Here is a 12,840-nt window from a genome sequence, read left to right on the forward strand (position 1 = left end):
ACAAATAGTTTCAAACCATAATGATCATAGATTGTAGAAATGGCTGTCATGTTTTACTCCTCCCTGTGTCCAACCTTGGTATGGGGCTTGTGCCATACAATGTGACATTGCCATTCATCTCTCTAATGTGTGGAGTTGGATTCTGTAGCCCTTCACTCTAGCTGGCTCTAGGACTTGCACTAGCCAATAAATACAGCAGAAGCAATGTGGTGGCACTTCCAAACAGACCTCAGGAAACCTATTTCTGTTCATACTTTGGGTCCCTTACCTCTGTCATATGAACAAACCCCAGGATAATAAGAAAAAAACAAAGTGGAAGAGACACAGATCATCCTGGATGAGCTGCAGATATATGAGGCAGCCCAGCCAAGATCAGCAAAGCTGACACACAGCTGACCACAAACACATGCACTAGCCCAGTGGAGACCTAAAGAACTGACCAGAGCAGAGCCCAACCTAAATTTCCAACATGTGGAATTAAGAAATAAACAAATGGTGGTTGTTTTAGCCACTAACTTATGGGGTCATTTTTTACTCAGCAATAGCTAACTGCTACAAATATAGCTAACTGATGCAAATAGATCAGAAGTGTCAGAGATGATTTCAAAATATCTCTAACTCCAAGCCAAGGTAATATGTTGAGGGCTTGATCACTCTATGCCTTGCTTATGGAATCACCCTCCATTCAGATCATTAATAATGCTGCCTCAGACTCAGGAATTGAAACCCATATCTCTTGGTGACAGTATTCTGCTTGTAGTGTGCAGAATAGATTTGAGAAAGCAACACTAGAAAAATGGAGAGACTAGTGAGGAGGCCACTGTAATAATGATGGAACTTAAACCAAGGATGGAAAAGAGTAGAGATTCAAGACATATTTAGCAGGTAGATTGCCCAATACATAATGACTGATTTAATATGGAAGGGAAGGGAATATCAAGAATAACTCTCAGGTCTTCATTCAAATACTTTTCAGGAAAAAATTCTGAATTTTGGATCTGAGCTTTCCCCAGGACAGAATTTATCTCAGTGCTAATGACACATGGGACCAGATTATTCTTGGTTGTGGGGAGGCTGTGATGTGCATTGGAGGATGTTTAGCAGGATCTCTGCTCTCTACCCAGAGACTGACCAGTTGATTAACACAAACTACTCACCAACATCACCAGAATGGAAAACCAAAACTATCTCCAGATACTGTCACATCTCCCACCAGTGAGGTGTAAATCAGGCTAGACCTTGAGCCATGAAGTATTCTAAATACAGCCTGAGCCACAGCTTAATTCATATAAGACACTCAACAGGAATTCAAATTCAGCTTCTTCTACTTCATAGCTGTGTATCCTTGGATTAATGATTTTACCTCTCTGAGCCTCAAGAAGATCATTAAGAACATAATCTTTACCTCATAGGAACATCAAGTAAAGTTCTTAATTAATTGAGTAGCTAAAAAAGAAGATCAAGTTCTCTATACTTTCACAGATGGAATTTTTAGAGGTGAATCCAACATCACAGCTGCAGCAGAAGCTTCGCAAAGAGTTGGTGCACTCAGAATGCTCTGGGCAGACCCCATGGGAGAGGCATTCATTAATGTCTGAGAAACAGTGGAGGAGAGTGAGCAGACTAAAGATTAGGTGTCTCAGTTTAGTACACCATGTACTCAACTCAATAGGAGTTGTCTACCAAAGACCCAAGCCTGAGAGTCTGAGTGCATTACCTGTGCAGGTAAAATGACCTGACTTTCCAGGGATCCAATTATTTCCAGTGGGAGAAGAGAAACCAGTCAAACAGCTGCACTCATACCTTCCTGGCAGGTTTCTGCAGCTTGAGTTAGGACCACAAGTTGGGGGTGTTTGAGAACATTCATCTATATCTGGAGAGAAAGAGAGACAGAGTTACAACTTGTCATCATCTTGTGAAATAGTTTGTATTTTCCAAAGATACTAGAAACAATGTCTTTCATTCCTAATGCCCTTAATTCAATGTCCTTTCTTTGATACTCCTTCCATCAAGCAATGAGGTTTATATTTCCTCCCCTTGAATCACAGCATGCGTGTGACTGGTGGTGGAGACACCAGCTCATAAAAAGACCATGCTAAGTCATCACAGTATCACACACTTCCACCTGGTTCTCTTGAGATGCCCATGCTTGACTCAGCTGCCATACTGTGAGGAAGCTCAACTAGCCATGAAAAAAGCAGCTCTCATGGAGAAGAACGTAGACCTCCAGCTTACAACTCTGGCAGAGCTGCCAGCCAACAGCAAGCACCACCTTCACCTTGTGAGGGAGCCCCTTTCAAAGTGGATCCTCTAGCCCACAGTTGAGCCAACACAACTGTCACTGCATGGAGGAATGTCAAGCCATCATCAGCAAACTCAGCCCAAATACATGATGGTGTTTTGTTTGTTGTCTGATTCTCTCACCATGATAAGAAGTTCCAGTAGAATAAATGCTTTTTTCTGTGTTATCACAGTATCCTCCATCCCTAGAATAATTCTTGGCATATAGTAGGTGCTCAAGAAGTGTTTGTTGAATGCATGCATGAATGAATCCATTGCTATAGGCTTCAGCTTTGCATATGAGGGCTTTGAACTCAGCTAAGACCCACCTCAACTTCTCCCCACCACTTCTGTCTTTTCAAACACATTGGACTTGATTCCCCAGAAGACCCCTGCACATACCTTGACACATCTCTCCTGGCCCCTGGAAACTTTTCTTTCCACTTCTGGATTGAAAACCCGGGTTGCAGACACAAGAGTAGCTTCCAAGACTGTTGTGACAAGTGGAATGCTCTGGGCAACTTCTGGGATTGGCACATTCATCCACATCTGGTGAGTAGAAATGAAAGCCCGGGTCAAGGTAGAAGAAGCAGTGAGAACAGAACACTGCAAACAGGAGATTCATTCCGCCTGTTCTCCACCAGATGTACCCCCGCCCCCCTCAATATCCAGGCTTTTTCATTCTAAGTTCCCTTGCAATTAGGCATGACATGACAATAAATTCTGGCCAATTGTATGCAAGCAAAAGCCGGGCATTTGTTTCAAACTGTAATGATTATAGATTGCAGAAATGGTTGTCATCCTTTACTCCTCCCTGTGTCCGCACCTTGGGATGAGGTTTGTGCTACACAATGTGACCTTGCCACTCCTCTCTTTAAGACGTGGAGTTTGGTTCACGAGTCCTTGACTGTAGCTGGCTCTATGACTTGCACTGTCCAATTGAAATGGCAGAAGCATTGTGGTGCCACTTCCAAACTTAGACCTCAAGAAACCTACTTGCTTCTGCTCATACATTAGGCCCCTTGCCTCTGCCATTTGAACAAACCTCAGGCTAAAAAGAAAAATACAAAGGGAAAGAGAGATGGATCATCCCAGATGAGTCCCAAGTATGTGAGACAGCCCAGCCAAGATTGGCAAAGCTGACACACAGCTAACCACAAACACAGGAACAAGCCCAGGGGAGACCAGAAGAACTGAGCAGCAGAGTCTAACCTAAGGTGCCAACACATGGAATCAAGATATTAAAAATTGTGGTTGGTTTACCACTAACTTTTGGGGTGATTTGTTACTCAGCAATAGCTGCTGCTGCTAAGTCGTGTCAGTCGTGTCCAACTCTGTGCCACCCCATAGACGGCAGCCCACCAGGCTCCCCTGTCCCTGAGATTCTCCAGGCAAGAACACTGGAGTGGGTTGCCATTTCCTTCTGCAATGCATGAAAGTGAAAAGTGAAAGTGAAGTCAATCAGTCTTGTCCGACTCTTAGCGGCCCCATGGACTGCACCCTACCAGGTTCCTTTGCCCATGGGATTTTCCAGGCAAGAGTACTGGAGTGGGGTGCCATTGCCTTCCCCTGCTTAAAATAGATCACAAATATCAGAGATGACTTCAAATATCTCTAACTTCAAGATGACGTATCCAAGATGCATCCTCACTATAAATAAATAATAGTGTTGTGCAGACTGAGGAAAATGGAGCCCTTAACTCCTGGTGAGAGTGTTACATACTGGCTGCAGTGTAAATGATAGATCTGAGGGAGCAACATTACAAACAGTGAGAAGACTACTGCAATCATGTTGGAACCCAAACCAAGGACGGAAAAGACTGGAGAGATTCAAGACACATTTAGCAGGTAGATTGGCCAATGACATGATGACTCATTTAATATGGAAAGGGGGCAAGGATCAACAATAACTCTCAGGTCTTCATTCAAATACCTTGTAGGGAAAAGTTCTAACATTTGGGTCTGAGATCTCCCTGGGAAGGAGTGTCTCTATCTCAGTACTATTTACATTTGGGATCAATCATTCTTGCTTGCGGGAAGGTTATTCTGTGCATTGGAGGATGTTTAGCAGGATCTCTGGTCTCTACCCACCAGTTGCCAGTTACACAAACCAACCCACCGCCACCACCAGTTTGGACAAAAGTGTCTCCAGACATTGTCAGTATCACCCCCAGCCCCAGCAGGGCACAAATCAGGCTAGGGACTGAGTCCTCCAGTACTCTCAAATATTGCTTGACCTGCTGCTTAACTCATAGTACACCCTGAACAAGAGTTCAAAGCCATGTTTTTCCACATACTAGCTGTGTATCCTTGACCTAGTCACTTTACTTTTATGGGCCTTATTTGGATCATTCCTAAAATGGAGATCAAAATCTCTAGCTCATAGGATCATCAAATAAAGTTCTTAATTAATTGAGTAGCTAAAAGAAATCAGGTTCTCTGTACCTTCACAGGTGGAGTTTCCAGAGGTGAATCCAACTTTGCAGCTGCAACGGTAGCTTCCCAAAGAGTTGGTGCACTCAGAATGCTCAGGGCAGACCCCATGGGAGAGGCATTCATTAATGTCTGAGGAGGAGTGGAAGAGAGTGAGCAGACCAAAGATTAGGTGTCCAAGCTTAGCACACTATGTACTCAACTCAATAGGAGTAGTCTACAAAAGACCCAAGCCTGAGAATCTGAGCTCATTACCTGTACAGGTGAAATGACCTGGCTTTCCAGAGATCCAGTTATTTCCCGTGGGAGAGGAGAAACCAGTCAAACAGCTGCACTCATACCTTCCTGGCAGGTTTCTGCACCTTGAGTTAGGACCACAAGGTGGGGGCTTTTGAGAACATTCGTCTATATCTGGAGAGAAAGAGAGTCCAAGTTACACATTTTCTTCAAATAAAGCTGGGATCTTCCAAAGATTGTTGAAACAATGTCTTCTATTCCATATGCCCTTCATTCAGTGTCTCTTCTTGGGTGTCTTCCATCGAGCAGGGTCTATGTTTCCTCCTCTTGAATCTGAGCATGTTTGTGACTATGCAGTGGTGACACTAGGTCATAAAAGTATTGTGCTAAGTCACAAAAACATAACACACTTTCACCTTGTTCTTTTGGAATTCTCATGCTTGACTCAGGCACCATACTCTGAGGAAGCTCAAAGAGCCATGATAAAACAGCTCATGTGGAGAAGAACTAAGACCTCCAGCCCACAGCTTCATTCAGCACCGGCTTCACCTTGTGAGTGAGCCCCCTTTAAAGTGGATCTTCTAGCCCCCAGTTGAACCAGCTCAACTGGCACTTTGTGGAACAAAGTCAAGTCATCCTCACCAAAGTCCGCCCAAATACCAGATGCATGCACGTATGTTGCTTCTCATCTGTTTCTCCCCACCCACAACAAGAAGTTTCAGGAGAACAAATATTTTTGCCTGTGTCACTCACTGCAGTATCCTCCATCCCTCGAATAGTGCTTTTCTATATAGCAGGTGCTCAAGAAGTGTTTGTTGAATGAATGCATGAATGGATATTGGCTTCAGTTCTGCAGGCAAGACTTGAACTCAGCTGAGACCTACCTCAACTTCTAACTCTTCTTCCAGCACTGCTGTCTTTCCAAACAGATTGGACTTCATTTCCCAGAAAACCCCTGTACCTACCTTGACATGTCTCCCCTGGTCCCTGGAAACTCTTCTTTCCACTTCTGGATATATATCCTGAGTTGCAGGCACAAGAGTAGCTTCCAACACTGTTGTGGCAAGTTGAATGCTCTGGGCAACTTCTGGGATTGGCACATTCGTCCACATCTGGTGAGTAGAAATGAAAACTCAGATCAAGGCAAAGGAAGAAGCAAGGACAGGGGACTGAAACAGGAGATTCACTCCACCTGTTCACCACCTGATGCTCCCAAATACCCAGATTTTCCCCTTCTCCAAAACTTCCCTTGCAGTTGGGCATGACGTGAGAATAATTCTGGCCAACTGTATGCACACACAAAAGGGTGGCAAACAGTTTCAAGCATAATGATCATTGATTGCAGAAAGGCTTTACTATGAGTAAAGGAATCATCCTTTACTCCTCTCTGTGTCCACACCTTGGGATGAGGTTGGTGCTACACAATGCAACCTTGCCACTCTTCTCTTTAAGATGTGGGGTTTGGTTCACCACCTCTTCACTCTATCTGGTTCTGTGACTTGCTTTCAACAAAGAAGTACAGCTGAAGGAAAGTGGTGCCTGTTCCAAACTTAGACTTCAAGAAGCCTATTTGTTTCTGCTTATGCATTGGGCCCCTTCCCTCTACCATATGAACCAACCTCAGGCTAATAACAGAAAAGACAAAGTAGAAGAGAGATGGGTCATCCCAGATGAGTCCCAGATATGTGAGACAGCCCAGCCAAGATCAGCAAAGCTGACACACAGCTGACCACAAACACAGCAACAAGCCCAGTGGAGACTTAAAGACCTGACCAGCAGAGCCCAACTCAAAGTGCCAGCACATGGTCAAGAGATAAATAAGTGGTGTTTGTTTTAGCCACTAACCTATGGGATGATTTATTACTCTGCAATAGCTAACTGCTACAAATAGACCAAAAACATCAGAGATGACTTCAAATATCTCCATTCAAAATCAGGTAAAATGTAATAATCTCTACATCGTAGCATCATCAAATGAAGTTCTTAATTAATTGAATAGGTAAAGAAGATCAGCTTCTCTACACATTTCCTGACTGAGGATGTTAGAACTGAATTCAACTTGGCAGCTGTAATGGTAGCTTAACAGTTGGTGCACTCAGAATGCTCTGGGAAGACCCCACTGGAAAGGCATTCATTAACATCTGAGGAGCAGTGAAGAAGAGTGAGCAGGTAAAGATTAGGTGTCTAAGGTAAGAACACATACGTGCACATGTGTGCTAAGACACTTCAGTCGTGTCTGAATCTTTGTGACCCTATGGGCTGTAGCGCACCAGGCTACTCTGTCCATGAGATTCTCCAGGCAAGAATACTGGAGTGGGTTGCCATGCCCTCCTCAAGGGGATCTTCCTGACCCAGGGATCAAGCCTGTGTCTCCTGCATTTGTAGGCAGGTTCTTTAGCACCTGGGAAACCCCCAAGAAACTTATGCACCCAACACAATCGGACCTGTCCACAAAAAACCCATGCCTGAGAGCCTGAGCACATTACCTGTACAGGGGAAATGACCTGGCTTTCCAGGGATCCGATTATTTCCAGAGACAGAGTTACAAATTGTCTTCATCTTGTGAAATAGTTTGCATTTCCCAAAGATACTAGAAACAATGTCTTTCATTCCTAATGCCCTTAATTCAATGTCCTTTCTTTGATACTCCTTCCATCAAGCAATGAGGTTTATATTTCCTCCCCTTGAATCACAGCATGCGTGTGACTGTGGTGGTGGAGACACCAGCTCATAAAAAGACCATGCTAAGTCATCACAGTATCACACACTTCCACCTGGTTCTCTTGAGATGCCCATGCTTGACTCAGCTGCCATACTGTGAGGAAGTTCAACTAGCCATGAAAAAAGCAGCTCTCATGGAGAAGAACTTAGACCTCCAGCTTCCAACTCTGGCAGAGCTGCCAGCCAACAGCAAGCACCACCTTCACCTTGTGAGGGAGCCCCTTTCAAAGTGGATCCTCTAGCCCGCAGTTGAGCCAACACAACTGTCACTGCATGGAGGAATGTCAAGCCATCATCAGCAAACTCAGCCCAAATACATGATGGTGTTTTGTTTGTTGTCTGATTCTCTCACCATGATAAGAAGTTCCAGTAGAATAAATGCTTTTTTCTGTGTTATCACAGTATCCTCCATCCCTAGAATAATTCTTGGCATATAGTAGGTGCTCAAGAAGTGTTTGTTGAATGCATGCATGAATGAATCCATTGCTATAGGCTTTAGCTTTGCATATGAGGGCTTTGAACTCAGCTAAGACCCACCTCAACTTCTCCCCACCACTTCTGTCTTTTCAAACACATTGGACTTGATTCACCAGAAGACCCCTGCACATACCTTGACACATCTCTCCTGGCCCCTGGAAACTTTTCCTTCCACTTCTCGATTGAAAACCCGGGTTGCAGACACAAGAGTAGCTTCCAAGACTGTTGTGACAAGTGGAATGCTCTGGGCAACTTCTGGGATTGGCACATTCATCCACATCTGGTGAGTAGAAATGAAAGCCCGGGTCAAGGTAGAAGATGCAGTGAGAACAGAACACTGCAAACAGGAGATTCATTCCGCCTGTTCTCCACCAGATGTACCCCCGCCCCCCTCAATATCCAGACTTTTTCATTCTAAGTTCCCTTGCAATTAGGCATGACATGACAATAAATTCTGGCCGATTGTATGCAAGCAAAAGGCAGGCATTCTTTTGAAACTGTAATGATTATAGATTGCAGAGATGGTTGTCATCCTTTACTCCTCCCTGTGTCCCCACTTTGGGATGAGGTTTGTGCTACACAATGTGACTTTGCCATTCCCTTCTTTAAGATGTGGAGTTTGGTTCACCAGTCCTTGATTCTAGCTGGCTCTATGACTTTCACTGTCCAATTGAAATGCCAGAAGCAATGTGGGGCCACTTCCAAACTTAGACCTCTAGAAACCTATTTGCTTCTGCTCATATATTGGGCCCCTTGCCTCTGCCATTTGAACAAACCTCAGGTTAATAAGAAAAAGACAAAGGAAAAGAGAGAAGGATCATCCCAGATGAGTCCCAGATATGTGAGACAGCCAGCCAAGATTGGCAAAGCTGACACACAGCTAACCACAAACCCATGAACAAGCCCAGTGGCGACCAGAAGAACTGAGCAGCAGAGTCTAACCTAAGGTGCCAACACATGGAATCAAGATATTAAAAATTGTGGTTGTTAAGCCACTAACTTTTGGGGTGATTTGTTACTCAGCAATAGCCAACTGCTTCAAAGATCATAAATGTCAGAGATGACTTCAAATATCTTTAACTTCAAGATGACGTATCCAAGATCCATCCTCACTATAAATAAATAATAGTGTTGTTCAGACTCAGGAAAATGGAGCCCTTAACTCCTGGTGAGAGTGTTACATACTGGCTGCAGTGTAAATGATAGATCTGAGGGAGCAACATTAGAAACAGTGAGAAGACTGCTGCAATCATGTTGGAACCCAAACCAAGGATGGAAAAGACTGGAGAGATTCAAGACACATTTAGCAGGTAGATTGGCCAATGACATGATGACTCACTTAATATGGAAAAGGGGCAAGGATCAAGAATAACTCTCAGACACTGGTGTATAGAACAGTCTTATGGACTCTGTGGGAGAGGGAAAGGGTGGGAAGATTTGGGAGAATGGCACTGAAACATGTAAATATCATGTATGAAACGAGACGCCAGTTCAGGTTCGATGCACGATGCTGGATGCTTGGGGCTAGTGCACTGGGACGACCCAGAGGGAGGGTATGGGGAGGGAGGAGGGAGGAGGGTTCAGGATGGGGAACACATGTATACCTGTGGTGGATTCATTTTGATATTTGGCAAAACTAATACAATTATGTAAAGTTTAAAAATAAAATTAAATTAAAAAAAGAATAACTCTCAGGTCTTCATTCAAATACCTTTTAGGGAAAAGTTCTAACATTTGGGTCTGAGATCTCCCTGGGAAGGAGTGTCTCTATCTCAGTACTATTTACATTTGGGATCAATCATTCTTGCTTGCGGGAAGGTTATTCTGTGCATTGGAGGATGTTTAGCAGGATCTCTGGTCTCTACCCACCAGTTGCCAGTTACACAAACCAACCCACCGCCACCACCAGTTTGGACAAAAGTGTCTCCAGACATTGTCAGTATCACCCCCGGCCCCAGCAGGGCACAAATCAGGCTAGGGACTGAGTCCTTCAGTACTCTCAAATACTGCTTGACCCACTGCTTAACTCATAGTACACCCTGAACAAGAGTTCAAAGCCATGTTTTTCCACATACTAGCTGTGTATCCTTGACCTAGTCACTTTACTTTTATGGGCCTTATTTGGATCATTCCTAAAATGGAGATCAAAATCTCTAGCTCATAGGATCATCAAATAAAGTTCTTAATTAATTGAGTAGCTAAAAGAAATCAGGTTCTCTGTACCTTCACAGGTGGAGTTTCCAGAGGTGAATCCAACTTTGCAGCTGCAACGGTAGCTTCCCAAAGAGTTGGTGCACTCAGAATGCTCAGGGCAGACCCCATGGGAGAGGCATTCATTAATGTCTGAGGAGGAATGGAAGAGAGTGAGTAGACCAAAGATTAGGTGTCCAAGCTTAGCACACTATGTACTCAACTCAATAGGAGTAGTCTACAAAAGACCCAAGCCTGAGAATCTGAGCTCATTACCTGTACAGGTGAAATGACCTGGCTTTCCAGAGATCCAGTTATTTCCCGTGGGAGAGGAGAAACCAGTCAAACAGCTGCACTCATACCTTCCTGGCAGGTTTCTGCACCTTGAGTTAGGACCACAAGGTGGGGGCTTTTGAGAACATTCATCTATATCTGGAGAGAAAGAGAGTCCAAGTTACACATTTTCTTCAAATAAAGCTGGGATCTTCCAAAGATTGTTGAAACAATGTCTTCTATTCCATATGCCCTTCATTCAGTGTCTCTTCTTGGGTACGTCTTCCATCGAGCAGGGTCTATATTTCCTCCTCTTGAATCTGAGCATGTTTGTGACTATGCAGTGGTGACACTAGGTCATAAAAGTATTGTGCTAAGTCACAAAAACATCACACACTTTCACCTTGTTCTTTTGGAATTCTCATGCTTGATTCAGGCACCATACTCTGAGGAAGCTCAAAGAGCCATGATAAAACAGCTCATGTGGAGAAGAACTAAGACCTCCAGCCCACAGCTTCATTCAGCACCGGCTTCACCTTCTGAGTGAGCCCCCTTTAAAGTGGATCTTCTAGCCCCCAGTTGAGCCAGCTCAACTGGCACTTTGTGGAACAAAGTCAAGTCATCCTCACCAAAGTCCGCCCAAATACCAGATGCATGCACGTATGTTGCTTCTCATCTGTTTCTCCCCACCCTCAACAAGAAGTTTCAGGAGAACAAATATTTTTGCCTGTGTTACTCACTGCAATATCCTCCATCCCTCGAATAGTGCTTTTCTATATAGCAGGTGCTCAAGAAGTGTTTGTTGAATGAACCCATGAATCGATGAATTGGCTTCAGTTCTGCAGACAAGACTTTGAACTCAGCTAAGACCTACCTCAACTTATAACTCTTCCTCCAGAACTGCTGTCTTTCCAAACAGATGGACTTGATTTCCCAGAAGACCCCTGCACCTACCTTGACATGTCTCCCCTGGTCCCTGGAAAGTCTTCTTTCCACTTCTGGATATATATCCTGAGTTGCAGGCACAAGAGTAGCTTCCAACACTGTTGTGGCAAGTTGAATGCTCTGGGCAACTTCTGGGATTGGCACATTCATCCACATCTGGTTAGTAGAAATGAAAACTCAGATCAAGGCAGAGGAAGAAGCAAGGACAGGGGACTGAAACAGGAGATTCACTCTACCTGTTCACCACCTGATGCTCCCAAATACCCAGATTTTCCCCTTCTCCAAAACTTCCCTTGCAGTTAGGCATGACGTGAGAATAATTCTGGCCAACTGTATGCACACACAAATAGTTTCAAGCATAATGATCATTGATTGCAGAATGGCTTTACTATGAGTAAAGGAATCATCCTTTACTCCTCCCTGTGTCCACACCTTGGGATGAGGTTGGTGCTACACAATGCAACCTTGCCACTCTTCCCTTTAAGATGTGGGGTTTGGTTCACCACCTCTTCACTCTATCTGGTTCTGTGACTTGCTTTCAACAAAGAAGTACAGCTGAAGGAAAGTGGTGCCTGTTCCAAACTTAGACTTCAAGAAGCCTATTTGTTTCTGCTTATGCGTTGGGCCCCTTCCCTCTACCATATGAACCAACCTCAGGCTAATAACAGAAAAGACAAAGTAGAAGAGAGATGGGTCATCCCAGATGAGTCCCAGATATGTGAGACAGCCCAGCCAAGATCAGCAAAGCTGACACACAGCTGACCACAAACACAGCAACAAGCCCAGTGGAGACTTAAAGACCTGACCAGCAGAGCCCAACTCAAAGTGCCAGCACATGGTCAAGAGATAAATAAGTGGTGTTTGTTTTAGCCACTAACCTATGGGATGATTTATTACTCTGCAATAGCTAACTGCTACAAATAGACCAAAAACATCAGAGATGACTTCAAATATCTCCATTCAAAATCAGGTAGAAAATCATAATCTCTACCTCATAGCATCATCAAATGAAGTTCTTAATTAATTGAATAGGTAAAGAAGATCAGCTTCTCTACACATTCCCTAACTGAGGATGTTAGAGCTGAATTCAACTTGGTAGCTGCAATGGTAGCTTAACAGTTGGTGCACTCAGAATGCTCTGGGAAGACCCCACTAGAAAGGCATTCATTAACCTCTGAGGAGCAGTGGAGAAGAGTGAGCAGATAAAGATTAGGTGTCTAAGGTAAGAACACATATGTGCACATGTGTGCTAAGTCACTTCAGTCGTGTCTGAATCTTTGTGAC

At 44.0% G+C, this 12,840-nt stretch overlaps 1 protein-coding gene across 13 annotated transcripts in view; it reads right to left on the reverse strand.

Annotated features, from left to right (window-relative positions):
- The window catches only part of LOC508459 (adhesion G protein-coupled receptor E1), a 75,335-nt gene that overhangs the window by 35,858 nt on the left and 26,637 nt on the right, over positions 1-12,840 (reverse strand). For 6 of the 13 annotated variants that reach the window (XM_059888611.1, XM_059888610.1, XM_059888615.1 and 3 more), the window contains 10 exons: positions 11,566-11,712; positions 10,615-10,770; positions 10,372-10,491; positions 8,282-8,428; positions 5,916-6,062; positions 4,969-5,124; positions 4,726-4,845; positions 2,683-2,829; positions 1,718-1,873; positions 1,475-1,594 (listed from right to left, as the gene is read on the reverse strand). The exons of 1 other annotated variant lie outside the window; for it this stretch is intronic. In XM_059888611.1, the coding sequence (XP_059744594.1) occupies positions 1,475-1,594; positions 1,718-1,873; positions 2,683-2,829; positions 4,726-4,845; positions 4,969-5,124; positions 5,916-6,062; positions 8,282-8,428; positions 10,372-10,491; positions 10,615-10,770; positions 11,566-11,712 (1,416 nt within the window). The remainder of the gene's footprint in view (positions 1-1,474; positions 1,595-1,717; positions 1,874-2,682; positions 2,830-4,725; positions 4,846-4,968; positions 5,125-5,915; positions 6,063-8,281; positions 8,429-10,371; positions 10,492-10,614; positions 10,771-11,565; positions 11,713-12,840) is intronic. 6 more of the 13 variants (XM_024994928.2, XM_059888613.1, XM_059888614.1 and 3 more) reach the window with 6 other exon arrangements.

The sequence above is a fragment of the Bos taurus genome, chromosome 7 (genome assembly GCF_002263795.3).
Source record: "Bos taurus isolate L1 Dominette 01449 registration number 42190680 breed Hereford chromosome 7, ARS-UCD2.0, whole genome shotgun sequence".
In the NCBI taxonomy this organism is placed as follows: domain Eukaryota; kingdom Metazoa; phylum Chordata; class Mammalia; order Artiodactyla; family Bovidae; genus Bos; species Bos taurus.